Source organism: Tachysurus fulvidraco, chromosome 3, assembly GCF_022655615.1.
Source record: "Tachysurus fulvidraco isolate hzauxx_2018 chromosome 3, HZAU_PFXX_2.0, whole genome shotgun sequence".
Classification (NCBI taxonomy): Eukaryota; Metazoa; Chordata; class Actinopteri; order Siluriformes; family Bagridae; genus Tachysurus; species Tachysurus fulvidraco.
The window spans coordinates 5,776,761-5,801,928 of NC_062520.1; the positions used below are offsets into that span (position 1 = coordinate 5,776,761).

Below are 25,168 nucleotides of genomic sequence, written 5' to 3' on the forward strand. Positions count from 1 at the left end.
ACACAAAGGGGAGTGCAGGAGAAATAGTGAGCGTTGGTTTGAGAGGAAAACAAAAGGAGTGTTTCTTACTGACCCCCATATGTGATTTCTCCTGCATCAAAAACAGACCATAATAATCACTTAGATAGAGAAAAGCAGAGTGCTGTTGGAGTCTCTCTCTCTCCCTCTGTTTCCCTCCCTCCTTCCCTCTCTCTCCCCCTCTTTCTCTCCCTCCCTCTCTCTCCCCATTTTTCTCTCTCTCTCCCGTCTCTCCCTCTCTCTCCCCCTCTCTATCTTTCTCTCTCCCCCTCTCTCTTACACTCTCTCCCCCGTCTCCCCCTCCCCCCCATGTCTTTCTTTTTCTTTAAACACATGACACACAATCATTTGGTTTATGTACTTTATTACTTCCTTTGCACAGTCTAATAAACTTCTATTAGATATGAAGATGAGTCCACGTAGATAGTGAGCATATAAGTACAATTATTTTTCACAGCATCGTCTCTATATCGCCTCCTCGAACAGACCGGCTCTGGACGTCGGAGCTCGGGGTTCTGGGAGAATCGGTTTCTCTGAACGCTACAGCTTAGGATCGGCACCGTGAAGCTGTGATTTTAACTCGAGTCTGTCTGGTCATCAGTGTTCAAATCTGTAAATGGGTCTGACCGAGATCAGCTAGAAATGTGGATTAGGATCATTTAGTAAAAAAGATCACATTTTGCACTGAAAAAGAAAGAAATTTATATATATAAAAAAAAAAAAAAAAAAAAAAAAAAAAACTACCTCCTTTCCATGCCACTGTGTTTGTATTCCGTTAACAAGAGCCAGAATGTGATCCGGACCAACACTGAGAAGTGTGATGAATGAGCTGAAAGGAAGTAGATCTGGATCGACAGGCTCATCACAGTTCTCCCGTTTTGTTCCGTGTGCTGGCAGGCAAACTGAGTACTGGAGAAATATCACAGAAAGAGACGTACACCAAAACGTTGTCCTTAATCGCTCACGGATCTGAGGTAAAGAGGTGCGCCTTTACCCTGCGAGGCTCCGTCTCTTACTTCTGAGAGTTAACTTGCATGTTAGTAGATTAGACAGCGTTTATTTTTATTAGAAAAAAAAAAAAAGGAAAATATAGACTAACGCTCCTGATTTATTTATAAATTAAACTGTACATCGACGCCGTCCCGGATCCGAGCATGCCGACCGAAGCCGAAGATGATCGATGGTGAGTGATAGAGCTGTAAAATAAGGTCACTTCATACCATGCAAACGTGTGATCGAGCCATTCCCGGACACATATCACAGGAAAAAAACAAAAAACAAAACAACTCTGCAGCGCCCGGCGAACGGCGGGGAAGTCGGACGCAGAAAATTACATAGGAGACAGATTACACACATGCAAAACAATACTCAAATAACAGAAGGTGTGGTTAGCTGCAAGAAAGGACAGACGCTAGGACTCGGAGGAACGCTAAGCCTTTTTTGGTTAGCAGTAATGAAGGCACTTTTTTTTTCTTTTCTGTAATTTTTTTTTAAATAACAAACTGACATACACAGAAGACCAAAAAAAAAAAAAAATACAACAACAAAAAGACACAATCACTTGCACACCATCTGTTTCTTCCCTAACCTTTAGGCCCCAGGCCTTTTTTTTTTTTGGATCATATTTCACTGTGAACCTGGTGTTCACCCCTGACTCGGATCTCTGCTCGCCGATGTGACTACTTTTTCCGTTCGCTGCATGAAAAATCCCCCGTTTCTTACTGCTTCCCTGATCCAACTCTACACAGCTGGGGAAGTAATCAGCGAGTGCTGATGTTCCCCAGGAAGAAGGCCTTCGGTGAACTACGACGACATCCACCCCAGATTTCGTTACAAAACAACATCCTCTTATTCGCTGTGGTTTTAAATATCAATTCCCATAACGTCTTAAGCATCCGCAACTTGAACGGTTCAACAAACTGCTAAGAATAACAACAACACCACGGCAATAACAACAACGACTAGATGCACCATAAGCTGAAACTCTGATGCGACGCTCGACATCCGATCACGGTGTCGCTCTGCTTTTACGTAACGACCTTTTGTAAACGACAGACGTGACGAATGTGTTCCAGGGACCCGTGCAGACACCTGGTGAAGCTCTGAAGCGATACTTACGACAATTACGGCACACGTAGAACACCTGGTTAGCCAAGTGCAAGCATGAAAGCAGCCTTGTTTATGATGACAGGATGAATCCTGAAACTCCTATAAAGGCTGAGGGCTGAGTAAAGATTTCGTGGCCCTGACAACGTTACATTAACAACACGAACGCCGTTCGATAGCGTCCGGATAACACGGTGCGAACGGAATGTCTTCGGATCCACCGGAAAATCTTCTGATTAGAGTTTCGTTAGCGAGAAGGCAGAAGCTAGAGATATGACATCACGAAAATCTATGAAAATGTAACAAAAAGGACTGCAACAGAATACGGAAATCTGAGGCTTTTCACGCGGATCAAACTGTGCCACCGGGCTGAATAGCTAAGCTAACGTGTGTACGGCACGCCGACGACGTCGAGTGTGAGCTCGGATCTTTAGTTATCCGGGTACAAGTCGCGTATTGGTGCAAAGAATAAACATCTAGCTATCAAGCTTTGCGGTTCTCAAAGGAGAAGACACTTTGTGGTAGAGACAGACACAAAGATGTAAAGCCAAGGAGAGAAGAGATAAAGAAGAGATTGTACTCGACTTAAGAAATAACTACAGACATTTTGATTGCAATCATTGTAATTCCGAGATCAGAAATCCAGTTCAGGCCATCTGCATCCCAGCACAGGACTCGTACTGCTCTGGCATGCTCAGGAAACAGCAGTCACTCAAAAAAGGGATCAAATATAGAACAGTTTCCTGTCCCTGAGAGGACAGGAAGAATACAGCCGTTATATCCTGTTAAGCTGCAAACTGCGGTTTCTTCTGATATTCTTTGTAAACAGTAAGCTAGTCATCACTTAATAAACCTTGCTAGTTGTTTCCTTTGGTCACCCATTTTCATCTACAAAATGGCAGATGCCTATAAACACAGCACGCTATTAACCGTGGAAACGTGAGACGCAGCTGATCTGAAATTCAACAAATGGATGATGGGTAGTAATCTAATGACGTAATTACCGAAAGAATCTGTCGAAAGAAAAAAAAAAGAAAAAAAAAAAAAGGAATATATATATTAAGAAGAGAAAACCTAAGTTGTAATTCTAATACATGTTAACAGTAAAATACATCACCTAGGCCCTAAACATAATTGTATTTCTGATACACGTCCGACCGTGAAGCCGTCTCTGAGTATGAACACGAGTCCAAAACCGTCTGTCGCTCCCCCACCCCTTTTCTGCTCCTCTGCTCTGTTGGAATGCTCCATTTTCCAAGTCTTTCAGTCCTGCCACGTGGCTCTAGATTTCCAATGTGGGTAACGATCCGGATCAGGAGGCAGCCAGGGCCTTGATCAGGTACAGTTTGTCGCCCTGCTCGCTGGTGAAGATCGGTGCCTTTTTGTAGTGTTCCACCAGCTCCTCCATGGAGCTGAACTTGCGTTGTCCGATGCAGTACAGGTTGTCCTTCATCTGCACTTTGAAATGCTTGTTTTTGGTCTGGGCCTTCAGTGATATGGAGAAATCATTGGGCTACACGGGAACAGAAAGATACAGAATGAAGGGGTTTAGAGCTCAGAGCTTTTTGGTAATATTAAAGCGAACGGGTTTGGATTCTACCCTTAGAACAGCGACGCTGGAGAAAAAATAATAAGTAAAACCCAATAAGTTCTATTAAACACATTTTCAGATCATGCTTTGAACTTGTACAGTTAGTACAGTAAAGTCTTGCACAAATGAGGGAACGGTTGTTTACATTAGACAAAAAACAGCCATCTAATACTATTTTAGCAGATTTACTTTAGTTTTTAAAGTTTGCTATTTTCTCCTACTCGTATCTATATTTCACATATTTAGTCACATCTCTAGTTAAACCTGACTCGAGTTTTGTTCCGTTCCACCGCTTCACGAGGTACAGCAAGAACACTCACCGAGGACTCGCTGTCTCTGATGAGGAAATCTCCCTCTGAGCCTCTCTGGTTGAGCGCCACCTCCGCCTGGTGCCGGGTCACTTTGCCATAGTACCATTCCTTTCCCGCAAAGCGCCCACTTCCAGAAGGTTCGATGTAGTCAAAGTCAGGTGTAGGGGGTCCAGCCATGCTCCCTGAGTTCTGAGACTCCTGCAGTATGGTGACATAGTTCTTAGGCACTAGACCGACCTGCCCGTCAGCTTTGCGACACTTCCACCACTCCGGGTCGTTTTCCGGCTTTTCCATTACTTCCATCACTTCCCCTTTCTCAAAGTTCAGCTCCTCATCGTTACTGGAGCTAAATGGATAAAGAGCCTGAACAGTATGGAGCACCCTATTGCCATTTGCGCTGTGTACCACGGCGGCCAACTTCTCTGACAAGCCCATCATGTCGTTGCTGGCCGAGCCATCCGCGTCTTCCGTCACGTAGTTGGAGGGGAACCAGCCAGAGCGTCCATTGTAGCTGCCTCTCCACCAGCCGTCGCTGCACTTTTCCATGACGATGACCCTGGTGCCCTTGACCAGAGACAGCTCATCTTCCCGTTCGGCAGTGTAGTTAAATTTCACCAGTGCCGGCAGGTTCAGGTCGTACAGCCGCTCTCCGTTGTCTGGATAAAAGTCCGCCTCCGCGTTTGATGCCGTATCCCTCATTCCTGTTTTTCGCTTCACCTTCCCGATCCCTGCAAATATATAAACACACGGATCACTCGAAACCCGAAGTTCAGATCTGTTGGATAATAATAAATCCCAGCATGTGCTTGAGATCTTTAGTGGTGTAATGTAAATAAACGACCGCCTAAACAAATCCTGGGACCGAGCTCGAAATATTGGCTTTCTGAGGAAATGTCTAATAGGTTCAATATGTTCACTTTCGAGGCTTAAAAACTAAGCAGTTTTGGGGCAGCCATGAGACTTCCTGCTAGCGTGCAGGGAAAGTTTTATATACCTTTACCTTAAAGCCCCTGAGTCATTAGATTATTATTATATACTAAAAACGTATAAATGTTCAAAGAAACGGCCCGGATTGAAGTTACGGCATGCTATAAAGTCAGGAACATCAAAAGTGTTTAACGGTGTGTGCTTATGCTAGTGTTTAGAGCAGAACGGCTTCATCTACAGGGATCATGTTGCAGGCTGCACAGTTCAAAGTGGGAGGGTGTAATTAGCAGTGGTGTCTTTGTATAAGCATGTCAGTGCACATCCCTCTAAACACAAAGCACACGTAACATGTAGACAAATACTTGTAGGGATAGTCCTCTGGAGTTACTTGAGGCACAACCAAACAATGACTAACCACTGGTGAAAGCTGCTGCAAGTCATCATGAAGTCATTGCAGCTGGGATTAAATCAAATCATAGCTCACTGACTGCTTGTACATCGCCCCAGATGAGCATGTACAATATCCCACGTTCATGTAACACATATCATGAGGCAAGCATGAAGGAAAACAAAATCAAACGGTGTGCAAATAGACAGCATAACTTCAATACAATGATGGAGAGTGGCTGCCTGGAGATCTCAGACAGACACTTGTGAAATGCCTGTCTTTGCACGTGCACACACACACACCTCATTATTTGTACTAGACTTTGTTGCAGGCTCCGGCAGGTAAAACCTGAGAGAAATGAGAACTTGTGCAAGCACATGTTTTGTGGCACTTAGGAGTGTTTTCTTCCCACACTAGCTGCATAGAGAAACAAATTGCTTACGCTTACTCCATAACCGAACATCTAATCGATTCTGACATGTTCAAATTATAAACTCGTCAAGGAATTCATCAGTGTTGCCCCACAGAAGTCAGAGTTCTGTCTGATATCCTGGCAAAGAACAAGGTTCTATGACCCATGCACAAATATAATACCTGTTTATTGGAGAGCGAAACAAGGAATGAGGTTATCTTCCTGAAGTTTCTTGTGACTTTTACATACTGCACTATTGCCCCTTTTTCACCGAGGCAGTTTGAATGCAGGTTTGGAGCCTAATTTAGTACCAGTTCTTTCTGTTTCGACCGCCAAAGCACCGGCTCTGAACCAGGAAAAGTGGTTCTTAAGTAGCACCAAAACGTTGCTGGTCTAGACTTAAGAACCACTTGTGTCAGGAGCTGTGGGTGGGGCTGTGGGCGGGGCTACCGTTAGCACCTTTGATAATGTACCTTAAGTATACTAATGTTTAATACACTTTTACTTTACCGCGATATGATACATTATCAGCACATGATAGTAGGTAGCTACATGCTAAGGCTTTTTTTCAGTGTTAATGATAAAATAACGTTATGTACTTTATCGATTACAACCTCCGTTTATACAGTTTACACAGAGCTGCACGTACACGTTTTATTCGTCGCGTTTGGATGCCAATGTAGGTTCGCAAAGCTATGAGCATTAACAGTAAAGCGACATCCGCCATTGTTGTTGTGTTTGTGTTTGCCGCTGCTGCGGTAAAGTTGCTGGGACATGTGACACGTATACAGTGACATCACACTCGGCGCTGTGATGGCTCTCTAGCCCATGGAAAGGCAAACCGGTTCTTAGAAGGTTCGCCAGTGGAACCAACTTTGAACCAGCACTAGCGCTAGCTCTGAACCAGCACCCGGTTCTTTCTGGTGGAAAAGGGGCATTTGTGGTTCTGATATAAATCCAGCATAGACCTGCAGTTGTTCTTACTACAAAGCTAGCCATAGCCGGTTATCCAGAATGATGCCAACAAAATTCTGTTAACCGTTCCCCAATCTGTTCCCACGTTTAGTGCCAAAAGGTGTGGACTAATTATATATTTTGCAGTGTTGCAAAATTTTCCACACAAATGCATGTCACTGGAATGATCACCACACCCGTTGTACACTTTCTTTTGTCTGGAGCGAGGGGAAGATCGAGCAGGAGATATTAGGGAGTAGTACGAGAACGTACGAAGGAGTGAACGGTTGGGTTCATCGGCAATGCTGAGGATTCTGACCTGTCACACCAAGTTTGGTCAGGCTAAGTAGGCTGGGTTTGAGGATTATTGGGAAAATAGCAAGGCTCTGGGCTTGCACAACTCAGTGCTGGGTTTGGCAAGAGTCTGCAAATGGTGTTACCGTGAAGGAATGTCCACTTGGCAGAAAGATGCTCCCCGGCCCAAGTCAAGAACACAAGAACTGAGACAGAAATGAAGCGCATTCACTTTTTTCCTCTGGTGATATGCAGGAAGATCCTTTGAGTGTTCATCTTGATGGCATGCCACGCCAAAGAGCTATTTTTTTGTAAACCATATAAAAATACCAATATTAATCTGAAAACTCCTCAGCAGTAAACTTGAGCACTTGACAGACATTTTGTCCACACGTCCATTTACAAATGTGGAAGTGTACAATAGTATCCTTTTAATATTTCTGATAAGGTAGTAAAAAAAAGCAGCTTGGAATCCTTACAGTGCAAATAGATAAACAACTAAGTCAAGCAAACATTTATACATTCACTTCTTTACCATCGATGTGCTTGTGATAAGGAAATGGCTGTGTCCTAGGGGTGAAAGGGGGCATTTTACGATAGTAAGAGACATAACTGTAGCCAGCGTTGCAAAGAATCTGACTAAAAACACTGGCTTTAAATGGCAAAAACGTCGTGTTCCCACAGCTTCACACCTATTCCTCATTCAACTAAGGGGCTTTTTACACCTGGTCACTTCATGTGTTTTCTGTGATCCGATAGCTATCCGATGGTAAAAAGACCAGGTCTAAATGCCCTCCGAAACGTTTTTGAGACGGATATAAATCCGATCGTTCAAACCACTTCAGGAGGTGGTCTGAGGGCGTTTCAGATGAAACTGGACAGGTGTAAATGCATGTGGTTGTTCAAGCCACATACGTCAGCGCTATACTCCTCCCAAACGGAAGTACTGTAGGTCACTCGCAGGTGATCTTTCACCCAGGTGTCTCGTCGGGTCTTAAAATGCGCTGCTGCCGCCAGCAAAAATGCAGCAAACAGTAAATGCTGTTTTTTGTAGCCGTCATAACCAGTTTTTTCGTCTTCTTTTTGATCGCATTCTGAAACGAACACCAAACGTGTTCCATTTCAAATACCCCGGAAATGAGGTAAAATATATTTGCATTTCGGGCGGGAGTAGAAAGATCGGATCGATATCCGATTCGCCGAGACGCATTTATGTGGCCTGATGTAAATGGAACAGTTTTAACAAATCAGATAGCTATCGGATCAGCGACAACACATGAAGTGACCCGGTGTAAAAAGGCCCTAAGCTAGCTAACTATAGAAATATACACCTAGATGTGGTTCTTTCCCACTATGTTGCCACAAAGTCTGAGGCATACGACCGTATAGGAAGTTTTTGTGTTCCATAGCATTTCCCTTCAAGGACAATTTCCTGTTCCATAGCATTACCTATCCACACAGCCATGACCCAACATCGAGTGGAAAGCTTTCACATTTGTCCTACACAGATTGCAGCTGCTGACAACAGTTGACTTTTACTCATTTCCTTCTGATGTTCTTGTGAAAAACAGCTACAGTCATTTGAATTGTTAGTGCATTTAGTGGAGCTGCGGAAAATTGTGTGCTGTTGCTGCTATTGTTCATTTTCAAGATTTTGGAAATAGAAACCTAACAACTGTGGAGCTAGAGGTGTAACTAGGGCTAAACACCGTGTGCGATTAATTCTGGATGTAACCATCCCATGAACAAAAACAAAGCTTGAGCACTGCTCCTTCCTGCCCTTTCACTTATCGAGCGTCACAACTGATAAAAATCAATTCTCGCCTTCCTGACTTTATGTGACAAACTGCTTTGCATTACAAATCCACCTAAACCAGTGCATTTGACTTCGATATGGAGCTGTTGTTAACGAATATTACACATGAAGCAAGAATTGTCACTCTTTTGTCCTATAGGACTATAGGAATTTAGTGATTTTTAACCAATACTAAAAAACCGGCTGAAAAATAAAACAAACAACAAAAAAAAAAAAGTGAAGAGGGTCTGAATGAATATCCAAATCCTCTGTATGTATGGAAGAAGAAGAAGAAGAAGAAGAATGCTGTAATAGAACTGCTGAGAGCAGTGACTTGCTAGCAGAGCAGTGACTAGCATGACACCAAAAATTTCAGGGTTTGCAGTGCTGTGGAATTTCCGTCAGCATGGTGGTGATGCACAAACGTTTAAAACAAAAGCCGGGAGACACAAAGTTAAATATCATCTAGTTGAATCTCAAAACTTCGAGTTTTCTTCATTATTCAAATCTGTCCGAATCCTGACAGATGGAATAAAAGTATCATAGTTATTTAGCGAAGTGAGATATAATCGTGCGAAAAAAAATGACTGTCCCATGCAGCTGTAGTTTTCTCGGCACGGGTGAACTTTCTCGTACCACAAAATGAGGTCGAGTACAGAGCAACATGCAGCATGTCTCTGCTCAGTCAGGTTTCGAAGGCTTACAGGACCTCGCTGTTCAAAGCATAAGCACTCGATGGTAAGCTGCAGGATGAAAGGTAGTGGTTTGGTTTCTTCTACCGGTTACGACTATATACACTAGTGTACGAGCCTACGGTGTTACTGTATGAGTAAGCCTAAAGTGCTTGCAACATAAGTGAAGGTCACGATGGACTCGCTTAGTGTATGAAATTTAGAAGGGAAGGGTCGTCTCAAATAGAACGCAGATGGTTTTCTAATAAACGTAAAAATATTTTTTCCGCATTTATCTGGTATAAATGCAGGTAATGTGATGCCAATAGCTTCACTAGCTAGTAAAATAAACTTAAATAAATCACATGGGCTAATTTAAAAGTCATCTGTAAAGCGTCTTGTCCACCAACGTATCTTGAAATTTTCTTTTTTTATCCAATAAATGCATAAGATGAATAAGTGCATCGTCCGTGTACTCGAATCGCACTGCCTCTTGTTAGAATTGTGCACTAATCAAGAAGTGTGCAATATATCTGAACACTGTTACACGATAGGTTTCATACTAGCTTCATTTGTAGGTTAGCAAAACAAGCTAAGTGTACCAGCTATATGTACGCGAGAGGTGAGTCGGGCTCTGCATTTAGAAAACGTCCGATGGCGTAGTCGTTTGCTTGAGGCTCTGAATGTGGCTGATCATTAAAATGAATTTATGGATCGTGGTTGTATGCAAAATAGTACGGTAACTTTTAGTGATGGTGCGCCAAAGGGAAAACTCTCACACGGATCTAATTCCTTACTAAAAAAAAAAGCGGAGTGCTCTGGGCTAGGTCAGCACTTCTTCCGTATGCAATTCCACAGGCGGAGATGCTCAGGAAGGCTGTGAATCAGAAATGTTCCCCGTGTGCGCTCGTTTCTCTCTTCCCCTCCCGCTCGACTTCTTTAACTTTATCGTTTTTATTTACGCCTCTGCTTTAAAACCTGGTCACCAGGGGTACGCTGTGGAGATTTCTCGTGGCGTTTCAAGGTTCTTTTTCTCCAGAATTCTTGTGTGGATTTCCCCTGTGTCACTCTTTCCTCCTAGCAAAGCAGCGCATGCTGCAGAGTAGCTCAGATTAGCCACTTCCTCTGGACTGAACATCCTATTGTTCTCTGATATGGCTCCCTAGTGTGCAGAGCTCAGACTCTATACACACACACACACACGATGTGCATTTCAGTACTCAGGATCTCTGCCTGAGTGAAAAATACACAGCAAGACAAATAAATGTGGAGGAAAAAAACAAAGCTCGCAGCAGGTGGACGGGTCCCTGCAGTCTGGTCCTTGCAGATGGTGAGGCTTTGAAAAAGGTTAAAAACAAACAGAAAGAGAGACATCTAAAGGATCAGCCACAGTTAGATTGATAGGTTTGCTTTAAGAGTGGCTCTACAAAACCTTTTTCCACATGAGAGCTGCATCTGAAGAGAAGACACAAAGAGAAATTCTCTTTCGTTTCTCTCTGTGGCTTGCTGATAGTGGCACAAAAACTGTCTCTGAGCTTCGCAGAAGCGTCGTTTTCGAATCCGACAGTGCTGTGAAGAACGGGCTTTTATTCGCTGCGAGGTCTGGTGAGATCTGCCCTTTGTGTTTCTCCCTAAACAAAGTGAAGACGTTGTTTGAACAGCAGCTAAGTGAGAGGTTTATCTCTAGCGTGTGTTCAGCAGCTCCCTGCCATATGCCTGGCTCCGGGTATCAAAGGTAGGAATGTGAGGAGCAAGGATGTGAGAAAAGGCCTGTCATCACACTGCTCCATGGTCCAGGTACTTTGAACTATTCGGTTGTTATTAATAGCCACTGTGGAACATGTACACCGTATTCTTATGATAATGTAAGGGAAGACAAGACAAGACAAGAAAAAACAAAAAGAGAAGAGAAGAGAAGACAAGAGAAGAGAAAACAAGAGAAGAGAAGAGAAGAGAAGACAAGAGAAGATAAGAGAAGACGGAGAAGACAAAACAAGAAAAGACAAGAAGAGAAGAGAAGAGAAGGCAAGACAAGACAAGACAAGAGAAGGCAACAGAAGAGAAGATAAGACAAGTTAAGAGAAGACAAGAGAAGACAAGACAAGACAAGACAAGAGAAGAGAAGAGAAGTGAAGTGAAGAGTAGGCAAGACGAGAGAAGACAAGACGAGAGAAGACAAGACAAGAGAAGACAAGACAAGAGAAGTCTCTACATATGTTCTCAGGACTAAAGAGTGTTGAAGAAGAATGTTCATCAGGAAAGAAAATTACAGCCTCTCTTTTAATAATAAAAATAAAAAACTGCACAAGCGTGACAGCCGTCATTTTACACACTGGTCTTGTGTTGGGACTTTTACAGCTCAGTGCTCACACTGGAGACTCCTTCCATAAACTTCACCACACATACAACACATTTTCTGGAGTAAACCCCTGTGGAAGTGGTTCCTAAATCGATGACGGCATACAGGACGAGCGCATTAATGCATAAGCCTGCGATTTGCCTTACAGCCGTAACTTTAAGACCTTCTGAGGAATCAGAATCTAGATCTGAACAATGAAACTCTTGTCTTTGTATATCCTCACATGCTAGTCAGCTGGGGCCTGAGTCCGGGGTCGGTCGGACGGCACTTCCTCCAGGGGACCGTGGCGGGAGTGTGGGGTTTCAGCTCAGGGTAGGCTACTGATCAGTAGCACGAACGAGTAGTTTTAACCACCGAGTCAGCACTACAGCTGGTATTAATCAAATACCACTCGCAGATTGAGGAGAGGGAAAAGAAGGTTTCAGGACGTGATGTCATAGGAAGCAGGTGGTGCCAGTAACTCCACTTCATCACACTTCCTTATCTTTGATTGTTTTCAACCACAGCACAGCCCCGAGTGCCAGTGGCCCATGGTGATGTGTCTTCCATGAGCTTTCCACACACAGCTCTCAGGAGTGGCCCTCTGTGTCCACTAAACTTCTACACAAACTCAAGTGACTTCACACAGTAGGCCAGATTTCCCCTTACTCAATCATGTTTCTCACAAGATCATCAGCTGCACACACACAGACAGAGAGAGAGAGAGAGAGAGAGAGAGAGAGAGAGAGAGAGAGAGAGAGAGAGAGAGAGAGAGAGAGAGAGAGAGAGAGAGAGAGAAGGGGGGCCAAAATAGAGGAAGAGGGAGTCACAGGAAACTGTAAATGTAATGAGTGAATAGAGCTGAAAGAAAGTGTGTGTGTGTGTGTGTGTGTGTGTGTGTGTGTGTGTGTGTGTGTGTGTGTGTGTGTGTGTGTGTGTGTGTTTGGGGGAGGGAACCCTCAAGCTTGTGTGTTTGTGTCTTTGACATTCCTCTCACTAATCCTGCCAGATCTCATGGCGCCTTTCTGAGGGAGAGAGAGAGTTAGAGAGAGAGAGGGAGAGAGAGAGAGAGAGAGAGAGAGGGAGGAAGTGGAAAGAAACGGATGGACAGACAGACAGACTGACTGACGCTCAGACGTCCGTGAGTCAGTGGTCCCCGTTTCCTCATTTCCTTTTCTCTTTACTCTGTAGTTCTTCCAAGCCAATCTGTCCAGAGCTAGAAAAACTTACTCCACAAGCAAGGGCTGATCGACAGGAAGAGAGAGAGAGAGAGAGAGAGAGAGAGAGGGGAGGAGGAGGAGGAGAGAGAGAGAGGGGCACTTTTTAACGTGTGAGGATCACGCTGGTGTGCAGTTTCGGTTGAGTTTCACAGACACGTCCAGAACTTTCCACGGAGCCGAACGCTCAGAAAGCAGACGAGGTAGTTTTTTCATATTGACTGTAGCTTTGCACGGCGTGGATTTACAGAGACTCGTTTCAAAGATGCTTTTATCCAAAACAAGGCTGTGGTAAACGGCTAAGGCTATAACACTATGATGCTAGCTGTACAGGTCCTCAGAAGGTCCTCAACACCCCACCCACCAGGTTAGCGTGATTAAAATGGCTGCTCACGGCACCTTTGCGTCGTATAACCTAGCATTTGCTGTTGAAGACAGATTAGCTACCTAGCTGGTTATACGGTTCACTGTTTGAGGATATACACGTCCATCACTCATCACACCTTAGCTATATCACTCAGGCAAAGCTCTCTTCGCTTGTAGCACCACAAACATCTGGCAGTACAGCCAGACAGACGCTGGTCTCAACTCGAGGACGTCTTTAAACCCTACTCCTGCTGTTATTTTTATTTGTATCCATCAAACCTATTTCACAAAATCTAAACAAACTAGTAGCGTAATTTAAACCGCCGGTACCGTGGACAGGCCGATACTAAGAACGAACACAGGAGCAACATGTCGGTGTTTGCTGGTCCTGGAAACCCATGACTACTAGAAGTAAACCTCGATCCCTGCCTCGATCTCTAATCTCATACGCTGAACCTTTCTGGTGAGTTTTTTTCCTATTTACAAAAAAAAACTGCACTCTGTAGGGTTCAACAACCTTCTGATAAATATCACAAACCCACCACTTCACACTTTGTGAACTGTGTGGAAGTAATGACGTGCCCGGGCCTCGTCGATCAGCCACGACAGTAAGGATGACACAATGACTGTAGTGTTCCCGTTGTGCAGTGGTGCGATTGTAGCGCTCACCCACTTATGACAGGAAACCCGTCAAGAGAGGTGACGTTGAAGCGGACACGAAAAAAACGAACAACAACAACAAAAAAAAAGTCTGGGAGAGAAAACCTTATAAAACGTGTGTGAGATTCGACAGCTAGAACGAATAAACGCTCTGCTCCGATTGAGAGGAAGTGTGGAGATTTCAGCAGGTGAGGAAAATGAAGGTTAGGAGTTCCTTCACACACCACTGATTGCAGTGCGTGAGTGTGAGAGGCACAATTACAGGCTTCCATGGGAGCTCCTACACACCCAGCTTTAGCAGACATGCTAACGGCCAGTGTGAGAGGAACCAAAAAAAAAAACTGTGGAAAGACTTTTCACCCACATAGAAAACATGTTGGTTCTCTTTTCTAATATCTGAATTCTTCTATGATATCTTCTACTTTTACTTTCACACACACACGCACACACACACACACTGAGAGGTTAAGGAAAAATACAGCACAGAGGGGGAAAAAACTTCCTGACAAATTCCCACCCAAGTGAGTGAAAGAAAAAAAAAGCCACTGATCCTTCAGCTAAGAAAATCATGACTTGTGATGAAATTCCTGACTATTCTGTGATTCGAGTGCCACGTAAAAACAAAAGGAAGAAAGAAGAATAAGTGAAAAACTCACGGAAGAAGTGTTTAAAGAGGTTAGCCATATCCATTTCGGGCTCCCGGCGACTCTTCCTTCTGCAGCTGTGCAGCTATTCCATGTGAAACGCCCACAGGAGGAACGGCTACACAGCAAGCAGGAGCCCCACCCATGTGACCGCTCTCAGCCAATCAGACATGGCCGAGAGCTGTGCTCAGCTCAGTCACACACACAAACACACACACACACACACACTTCCTCAAGTAATGGACTCTGTGAGTCTTGGAGCCAGAATGACTCACTGAATCAAATCCTGTGATTCACCAAGGCACAAAGTTCAAAACCTACAACCCTCTACACCTTTCCCCTCTCCCTCTCTCTCTCCCTCTCTCCCTCTCTCTCTCCCTCCCTCCCTCCCACACACAGTTCCTCAAGGAAAGACAGAGTCTTGGAGCCAATTCAAAAACTATTCCTATGAGTAGCTCATTGAATCAAATCCTGTGATTCACTAGGTCGCAGAATAACCTGCAGTCCTTTATAGCCCCTCCCACCACCACCTCTAACACACACACACACACACACACACACACACACTTTCTCAAATCATAAACCTGCTGGTTTTATAGCCAGATGAACAACTGATTCATCTGAGTGATTCACTGAATCAAAATCAAACGAAACACAGAGCCACAAGCAAAGCCACAATCCCCCACTACATGTAACATGTGCATGAACACACACACACACACATGCACACACACGCAGAGAAAGAGCTCCATATACACAAGGCAAACTTCATTTCCTTTTAGCTTTTCAGTGTAAAACCTTACTGCCGATACTTTAATGTCCACACGATGAATCAGTTTATCTTATCGTAAAGAAATGATCAATATGTAGAAACTGCTGTGTGATTAGTACGTTTCCTCAAAAGGTTAAATTCCTGCATCTGTTTTTGTACACACAAACGGCTCGTGCGACTTGTTAATGTGCTTGCAAAGCACATTCTTATTTATGTTACTGTCCTCGTACTATAGGTAACTGTTTCTATAGCAACGGCTCACACACAGGAAGATAAATAGCACATAACCTAATAATAACACAAACACACACACATATTATATATATATATATATATATGAACCTGTTGTTTAACATAGAAAAATGTATAATAATGGATGTGGTGAGGTTTCTTATTTCATATAAAATGCTTTTTCTCTCATTCACGATGCCGGACGAGGCCACGGCGTAAGTGATGACACAAACTGACTCGTGTCACCGATGTTAAATCTATCTAGAAGCTGTTAAAACCTGCTTTGTGTCTTTTATTAATATGTTAAGCAGCGAAATCAAAGGCAGATCACAGTAATACAAGTGGAACAACACACTCTAGATCGAGCTGTTATACAACACTCACACACTTCGCTTCCACCCTGTGGTGTGTCAAATATGTATAACAGCTTGGGTCAAGGTGTTATTCCTTACTTATTAAATACTTAACATTAGCTCTGAATCTAAAAAGAATAAATAGATATGGCTCAATATTCTTGTAATTTTGGCTGTAATTGGTGTGTGTGTGTGTGTGTGTGTGTGTGTGTGTGTGTGTGTGTGTGTGTGTGTGTGTGTGTGTGTGTGTGTGTGTTCTCCATACCTTCAGGCCAACTCTGGAAGGCCTTGTGTAATTGTGCTTTGTTGTTTAAGTGGTTCAAAAAAAAAAAAAAAAAAAAGCGGAACCAGAGCAATTACTCAACAGCAAAAACAGTGAAGTGGTCATTTTCAGTCCTGTTGGAAACTCTGATATTATGCAATAGGCAAATAATAATGCTGTATTTAGCAAAGCTGTGTTAAAAAAGAAAAAAGTAAGAAACCAATACAAATATAAGAGAGGGGAGATTTCGGTCTGAACATCTGTATGCATGCAGGTTTATCTGTGATGGTGGTATTTTTAAAAAGTTGCTCTTTCATATATAGTGTGTATGCATGAGCGAACACGCTACACACACACACAGACACACACACACACACACACACAGACACACACACAAACAATCACACAAAAACACACAAACAAACACACACACACAAACACACGCGCACACACAAACACACGCACGCACACAGGCACACACACACACGCACGCACACACACACACACACACAGGCGCACACATGCACACACGCACACAGGCGCGCACACGCACACAGGCGCACACACGCACACAGGCGCACACACACACACACACTCAGGATGTCCCTGCAGACCCGGGACAGTTTGACCGCGCTGCTATGAACACGAACAGTGAAGTCTGTAAATCTAAAATCAGCACTTTACATCTAATTACACAAAAAAAATCTACATTTTTAGAAACCTGAATTAAACGTTCACTAATATAAAACTTTAACAGTCAGAAATGACAAAATGTCCTAAACTATTATTATTACTAGCAATGTCTAGTAACATACTAAATAAATAAAACAACAATTTCTTAAAAAAAATAAATAAATAAAAAAAAGCCTGATAATTTTGAGTATTTTGAGTGTTAATAAAAAGTGATTAGCATTTTATCAATAACAACATTTTATATAACATATAATATCAAATATAATTAAATAATAATAAAGAAATCGTGTTGCAGGATGTAATGATAAAAAAAGTCATAACTATCGCTCCAGAGACGTGACGGAGAAAACGTTCCCGGCTGCAGCTATAAAACACGTCCGGGGCCTGATGTTTATGTTACGGAGCCCAGGGGCTTCATTACTGTATTATACAGCTAACTGGGTTGAAATGTGTCCAATTATAACAAAGTTCTTTTGGAAATCTTCATCCTGTTCGCAAGAACTTAAACGTGATAAACGTTTAGTCAAAGCTCTGGATGTAAAGACCAAGTCATGAGTCTTTAAAACATAAAGCAAACGAATGTCCAGGCTTAAAAGGGTGGGTGGGTGGGTGGGTGGGGAATAAACACACAAAACAATAAAAAACTTCAGAAAAAATAAAAACAAAGATTTTTTTTAAGCTTTTTTTGTTTGTTTGTTTGTTTGTTTGTTTGTTTGTGTTCTATTTATTTTCTCATGATGTTTTGTTTTGTCTCACGTTTTTTTTTCTTCAGGAAAAAATGAAAAGTGCAAAAATAAACAAAACAAAAAAAAAAAGCTTCAGAAAAGAACAAACAAAAAAATTAGAAGAATACAAAACGAATATAATAACGACTGAAGTCAAAACGTCAGAAGTAACGCAAACAAACTTTAGAATAAAAACAAATGCTGAAAACAGAAAAAAAGAAAGCAAATAAAGTAAATAAATCGGAGCAAAAACGACGACGCTGGGTGTCCTTAATTACGTCTGCTGGTGTGATGAATAATAAACAAACAAAATGCCAAATAAGAATCTTTGTATATTCTAAAATGAATGGTAATTTCCACTGTAGTGGAACATTGGAGTCTTTTCTCTTTATTTATATTAACCAAATGAATAACACAGAATCGGGAAAGAGAAAATAAACAAGCAAACCCTCGATTTGTGACAATAATTAGTCGTGTTAGTTTGATCCATGATAATAATCATAGATAATTAGTAATATAATGCACATGTTATAAGAATAATTAATGAATTAATAATGAGCTCTGTATCTGTTTCGACACTAGCGCAGCTTTTCGAGCGCATCGTTCCACCGAGCAGCCTGTTTCTGATTAAGAGCTCGCTTTCAGCCACCAAATCTCTCAAAAGATATTTATAGGCAAATAAAGTCATTATGCCCACCATATGTCACTAGTTTACTATATTTAAACCCAGCAGATGTGTTTCTTACCAGGATAATGAACACAAGGCTCCAGTTCCACCCGACTCTACACCTGCAGCTCTTCGACGCAGCTTTGTCTTTACAAGACGAGCTAAAGTGTGACTTTTCTCTGAAGCTATAGCAGAAGACCTCTTCCTGCTGTGTGCGTGTGTATTTTTTTTTTGTTTTGTTTTCTTCCTCCGCCTGGTAAAGATGCGGTTGTGAAAACAAAAGCACTGAGGTACTACATGAGAAATGGGGTCTAGGGTTGAGAGCTGAGATACATGCAACGACAAAGAGCCGAGCGAGCCCTTACTGAGGCGTCGAGTACGAGCTCGTCTGTCTCGGCTCTGTGAATCGTCAGTGTGTCATTACGGAGCACGGCTTTACCTAAAGTGTCTTTGAGGTTCTTGACGATGGAGCCTTTCCTGGCGCTGTTTTTCCGCTCCACGTAGTTGGATGGGACGAAGCCGGTTTTGTTGGTAGCGTTGCGGACGCGCCACCAGGACTTGGAGTCGTCCAGCAGCCACAGTCGCTCGTTCTTCTTGATGTCCAGCTCCTGGTCCTGCTGGGCCATGTAATCGAACTTGGCAATTACGATCACCTCTTCCGTCATCTTGGACTGTCTTCAGCACTGAGGACAGAAAGAGGACACGAAGCGAAGCAAACGGATCAGCTATTGCTCTTATAGCGTTCAGAATGGAAGTTCTAATGTTTTACCAGGACACACACACACACACACCTTTTTATGGCTTTTTTTTTATGCCTTTTTATTATCTTTTATTCTTTTAATTCCCCTTATTTCTTTCCATTCATTTTAAAACGTGTCTAAAACAACCTACTAAATACCAACACTTTTGTAACCCTTTTGTAAGGCCAGTGTGAGTGTCAGCGTAAACTTTATCAGCTCCACCATTATTTCTACCAAAGAGCCAACGCTCACAAACATAATAGTCTTCAATAATTTGGTCTTCAATTTACAAAATTCACAAGTCTCTGTTCCGCTAAAGAGAGCTGGCACGAAGTGAAAGTGAAAGCAGATGTCTCTCACCCCACATGCTGTTTCTCTTTCGGTGAATTGGCTTGACGTTTTGCAAAAGATTAGAGAAAGCAAATCTGAGCTTGGCACAAAAATGTACACAAGCACGACTAATTACAACACTAGAAAAACGTTTGCTTCTTCTTCCTCTTATTATTATTATTATTATTGCTTTAACGGTCAGTTGCGTGGTCCTTGCTGACGTCTAGAAACCTAAAGTGGGGAAACTCTACACATTGAGATCTTTCGTCATTTTCTTTCTCCCAAAAAAAAAAAAAAAAAAAAAAAAGCAAAAACACGAATATTCAAAGACTAGGGAGAAGAAAAAAAAAACGAGTACATCATTAAGAGAGGAATTACTGATTACATAAACAAAATGAGTTCGTCAAAAGAAGTGTGACGGCTTCTATGAAATCACCTCTGGACATGTGATGTTCTGGAGCAATCAGTTATGTGTCTACATGATGTCAAGAAGAAAGAACATCGGTCCTGACCTCAGAGAAGACAGTGTTGCTGCTCATCGACCTGGAAAGGGTTACGTGCAAACAGTTTGAAATCCGCCGTTTGACAGTGAGAAGGATTATTTACAAATGGACGGCCTTCAAGACAGATCTGATCTTTTCACCGTTGGGTGTCCCAGCAAATTCAGACCGTCTAATACTATGTATAGAGCCCAAGAGCTAGATCCTGTGAGCTGGATTTGAAGGATGGGTGGCTACAGTAGGTCCCTAAGTCCCTGCTCTCCAAAAAAGTAAATACACAACATTTGGAATATTTTATCTGAACAAACTATAAATGCTCCATAACAATATCTTTAGGATTGATGAGACCTGAGGAGGAGAAGTTTGGCCATCATGTACTGTACCATGTTTGGGTAAAAGACCCCTTTTCCACCTGTGCCCCCTTTTCCACCGAGGCAGTTTTAGTGCAGGTTCGGAGCCTAATTTAGAACCAGTTCTTTCTGTTTCGACCGCCAAAGCACCGGCTCTGAACCAGGAAAAGTGGGGCTTAAGTAGCACCAAAACGTTGCTGGTCTACACTTAAGAACCACTTGTGTCAGGGGCGGGGCCATGGGCGGGGCTACTGTTAGCGCATTGATAATGTACCTTAAGTTTACTAATGTTTAATACACTTTTACTTTACCACAATATAATCACTTATCAACACAGATCATAGTAGGTAGCTACATGCTGAGGCTAACTTTTTCTGTGTTAATGATAAAATAACGTTATGTACTTTCTCGATTACAACCTCCGTTTATACAGATTACACGGAGCTGCATGTACACGCTGGATTCGCCGCGTTTGGATGCCAATGTAGGTTCACAAACCATGAGCATTAACAGTAAAGCAACATCCGCCATTGTTGTGTTTGTGTTTGACGCTGCTGCGCTGGGAAAAGAGAGACAAATACAGTGACGTCAGACTCAGCTCTGTGACGCTCTCTAGCCGGTAGAAAGGCAAACCGGTTCTTAGACGGTTCACCAGTGGAACTAACTTTGAACCAGCACCAGCGCTAGCTGGGGCATTAGAGATGCTGCGATGCACAGAAAGAGCAATGAACAAGAAATGCCGTGCAGAAGAGTGGGTGAAAATATCTCAAACATTATTAGTGGCTGCTCGACTCCCACAGAAAACATATTCATGTAGCTGAAGTTATACATCAGACCGTGAGGATGCCAAACAATATGAAGCCAACAAATATAAAGACGATGAAGAAAGTAAAAATGACGATTAAGGTCGATGAAAGTGAAGGGGAAAAAGAAAGAAGAAAGAAAAAGACAATGAGTTAGAAGATAAAAAATCTGAGACAATAAAGAAACAAATACAAACGATGAAGAAGACAACCAGGATGAAGATGATGAAGTAAATGATTAACGGGAGGTGAGTTGTCTTTTCCTCCGGTTTACTGGGACTTGGTTTGGCTGATGGTTGCAATGTGTAGAGGTCAGATGTCTCCTGTGTCTCTGTTGTAGCTAGAGTTCATAAATCATAATCGCTCCGGTGATCATAAACCGTAACCGTCAGCAAAGCCACATGGCGGTTTGGTTAAAAATAAAGAAAGAAAGTACAAAAGGAAATGAAAGCGAAAAGGAAATTGTTAAAGGAGCAGAAGTCCTCTGTAGAACAAAGCCTTTAAACAGAAGAAGCCCCTTACAGGTTACTTTGTGGGTGGATGGTGAAGAGGGTGTTTTTGTAGGTCGTCTTCTCAAATGTCAAGGCAGCCCTCGGGAACCGCACACAGCTGTAACATCTGTCCAACCTGAAATTATTCTTACAGCTCCCAGATTGTGGGAGTGAACACAGGACATGAAATCGGTCTACTCTGTTGCCCTGCAGTGTCACTGCGTTGTGATGGATGATGAATGAAATACGACAAGGTCTCCCGTACGTGACTAAACGTGAACCGCATGGTCCCGTACGGTCCACGGAGCGAAATCGGAGCCCAACGTGAACCCGTAGAGAACGAAAACGAAACGTGCGCGATGTGAAGTTACGTGAACCTTAAGACATTTGAATGTATATCGGATCTGTACGGTATATTAGATCGGATTTTTGAAATTCCGGTCTAAAAAAAAATAAAAATTAAATAAACAAACTAAGCCAAACTAATTTAAAAACAAGCATTAAAACTAAAAAAAAATGTTTTTTTTTCCTTAAATTTTTAAAATCTGTTTTATTTGAACCTCAAATTTTAATCTTTGTCTGAATAATTTTGACCTGAAGTATTTTAAGCTGAAAAATTTTATCAAGAGAGATTCGAATCTGACGTTTTTCTCAATTATTTTAACCTAAAGAAATAGAAACCGTAAATTATTTGAACCTCATTTTTTATCGCCCTGATTTCTTCTACCCTAAACTTCCTATAGCTTAATTTGTGTGTGTGTGTATATGTGTGTGTGTGTGTGTGTGTGTGTGTGTGTGTGTGTTGTACTCATATATCGATGTATAATTCATTAGTTTAACCAGAATTTGACATTTATTTAAGCTTTAATCTCTGAATTATTTTCTCCTAAACCCGTTAATATCATCTGCTGACCCCAGAAAGAACGGTTAGCTAAAACCGAAGGTAAAGGTGAAATGTGTTCTCACCTGTACTGCATCAAAGCTGTCCACTACAAAATAGAAACTTCTTAATGGACACCTAAAAAAGAACAAGAACAAATAAACTTAAAGGCTGAATAATCAAGTTTTTTTTAAAAACACAATTCTTTTTAATGCATTTCCATCTGCGTGTTTTGTCAGTCTTTGGTTTCAAAAATGTTATAAGTGACATCAAGCACTGGACCAATCAGGGCACGAGTTAAAGGGTTAAAGGAAGGACATGAGGAAAATCACACAGGGAGGACAAAGTGAATATAATCTGAACTAAAAATTAGTGGCGGAATTCCAGAGTTCGAATAAATCTATAATCAACAACATGTGTACTGATCAGTGTGTGTGTGTGTGTGCGTGCGTGCGTGTGTGTGTGCATGTATGAGAGTGTGTATGAGTGAGTGAGTGAGAGAAAGAAAGAGACAGAAAGAAAGAGGGAGGGAGGGAGGGAGAGAGAAAGAAGGAGAGAGAGAGAAAGAAAGAAAGACAGACAGAAAGAAACGAATCCGTGTACTCGCTATTGCTACAGAAACAATACTATAGCAATACTATCGCTGTTACTATGGAAACAATAGCATGTAAGAAAGAGTGTGTTGCAGCTATTACTCTCTGTGCAGTGTGCTCCGTAGGACATTCTGCACTCATTCTGACCAATCAGACCTGAGAATTCAACCTCAGTGTGGTGTGAAGTATTTTATCGCACGTTTGGTTCATATACGGACGTCGTTCGTTCGGTCTGGTTTAAAGCCTTGAATCCTTTTACCCTTTAACATTTTGTCTATACTCCTAAATAAGTCCATGTTCCTACAACGGGCATTTAGTACGACTTTCATGCACCGATGCCTGGAATCCAAATCCCTCTTACGACACGCCCGTGTTTATTTATCTCTCCGAGGCCAAACCGTATAGGACGACACGCATCTATCGTTTCCCACATCACCGACATCAAAGGCACGATGGCGGTATAAAGCGTTGTTGCGTAACGAACCTGAATGAACTCATCAGGCTCCACATCACGCTCTTCTGGGTCACAGTGTTAATGTGGAGTGAGTCATACGGACGTGCGAGATGAGGCCATAAATTAGCCTGTCGCACACCAGATGTGGCTTACACGTGGCCGGATAATGAAGCCCGGCCTCCTCCGGTTCACGGCAGAGATCCAAACACATTGGTGTAAGATTGGTGATCGGAGTCAGAGAACTAATACACAATACATGGAGATGGAGTTCCTGGTACAGTTCCTTCTGGTTCCTTCTAAATTTCCTGCTAAAGAAAATCTGAGACTATTTTGCCGAACGCTGTTTGAGGAACAGATTATTTTTGATCGAGCCATCACGTGTTATGAATTTTGGTGGCGAGACGGAGGAAGTGAACAGACGGTAATTCGGCCACGTGTGATTTCAGAGAAGACTGATTTGAAAGTGCTTAAATTTGCTGATTCAGGAGATTCGATTAGATTATTTATTTAATGACAGATGTGCAGTATGATCTGTTTTTAAACAACGGTAACAATCCCTGACCGAAGACGTTAGTGTCCGTCGCTAACTATGTTTATTTATGTTAGTTATGTTAAATCTTATGTAACTCCGTCTAATCTTGCCAAATGTTGCTAAATCTAAATCTAAAATAAACGAATGAACGTATTCTATAGTGGATGTAATGGAAGGGAATTCTGAATGTTTATAGAAGGAGATTCCAGTTTTCTTTTAGTCGGTAAGCTGCGTTTCTTTACCTCATTTACCTCATAAAAAGAGCTGATTGTAAGTCAAAGAAAGAAAGAAAGAAAGAAAGAAAGAAAGAAAGAAAGAAAGAACTGATTGTTGGTCAAAGAAAGAAAGAAAGAAAAGAAAGAAAGAAAGAAAGAAAGAAAGAAAGGATTGTTGGTCAACAAATGAAAGAAAGAAAGAAAGAAAGAAAGAAAGAAAGAAAGAAAGAAAGAAAGAAAGAAAGAAAGAAAGAATTGATTGTTGGTCAAGGAAGGAAGGATGGAAAGAAAGAAAGAAAGAAAGAAAGAAAGAAAGAAAGAAAGAAAGAAAGAAAGAATTGATTGTTGGTCAAAGAAAGAAAGAAAGAAAGAAAGAAAGAAAGAAAGAAAGAAAGAAAGAAAGAAAGAAAGAAAGAAAGAATTGATTGTTGGTCAAGGAAAGAAAAAGAAAGAAAGAAAGAAAGAAAGAAAGAAAGAAAGAAAGAAAGAAAGAATTGATTGTTGGTCAAGGAAAGAAAGAAAGAAAGAAAGAAAGAAAGAAAGAAAGAAAGAAAGAAAGAACTGATTGTTGGTCAAAGAAAGAAAGAAAGAAAGAAAGAAAGAAAGAAAGAAAGACAGACATTTGTTTACACAGATTAGAAGAGAAGACTTCCTGTTCCCATGGAGACTGACTCAGCACCTACAGGATGTTCTCATCCACACATCACTCACTGATTTCACTTGAATCATCGAGTCTGGTGTGAAAAACAAGAACCCTGTCAGGAGTATTGGAGTTTCTAAGCTTTAGTTCCTTTTAAAGTTCCTCAATTCTGTATTAGCAAGCGGGTTTTTTTTTATTCCTCAGTCCTCTGTATAACTGATCCTAGATCTGCCTCATTACCTCTG

The 25,168-nt window shown here is 42.0% G+C and overlaps 1 protein-coding gene across 7 annotated transcripts in view; it reads right to left on the reverse strand.

Annotated features, from left to right (window-relative positions):
• Nucleotides 1-365: 365 nt before the first annotated feature.
• nck1b (NCK adaptor protein 1b) overlaps nucleotides 366-25,168 on the reverse strand; it is a 59,679-nt gene continuing 34,876 nt past the window's right edge. For 3 of the 7 annotated variants that reach the window (XM_047811021.1, XM_047811022.1, XM_047811023.1), the window contains exons 2-5: nucleotides 22,576-22,627; nucleotides 18,835-19,078; nucleotides 4,036-4,754; nucleotides 366-3,637 (exon numbers count right to left, since the gene is read on the reverse strand). In XM_047811021.1, coding sequence (XP_047666977.1) covers nucleotides 3,437-3,637; nucleotides 4,036-4,754; nucleotides 18,835-19,060 — 1,146 coding nt within the window. In that variant the 5' untranslated portion in view covers nucleotides 19,061-19,078; nucleotides 22,576-22,627 and the 3' untranslated portion in view covers nucleotides 366-3,436. Of the gene's footprint in view, nucleotides 3,638-4,035; nucleotides 4,755-14,704; nucleotides 14,861-18,834; nucleotides 19,079-19,901; nucleotides 20,009-21,640; nucleotides 22,059-22,575; nucleotides 22,628-25,168 lie in introns of those variants that run through there. The other 4 variants (XR_007140102.1, XM_047811026.1, XM_047811024.1 and 1 more) reach the window with 4 other exon arrangements.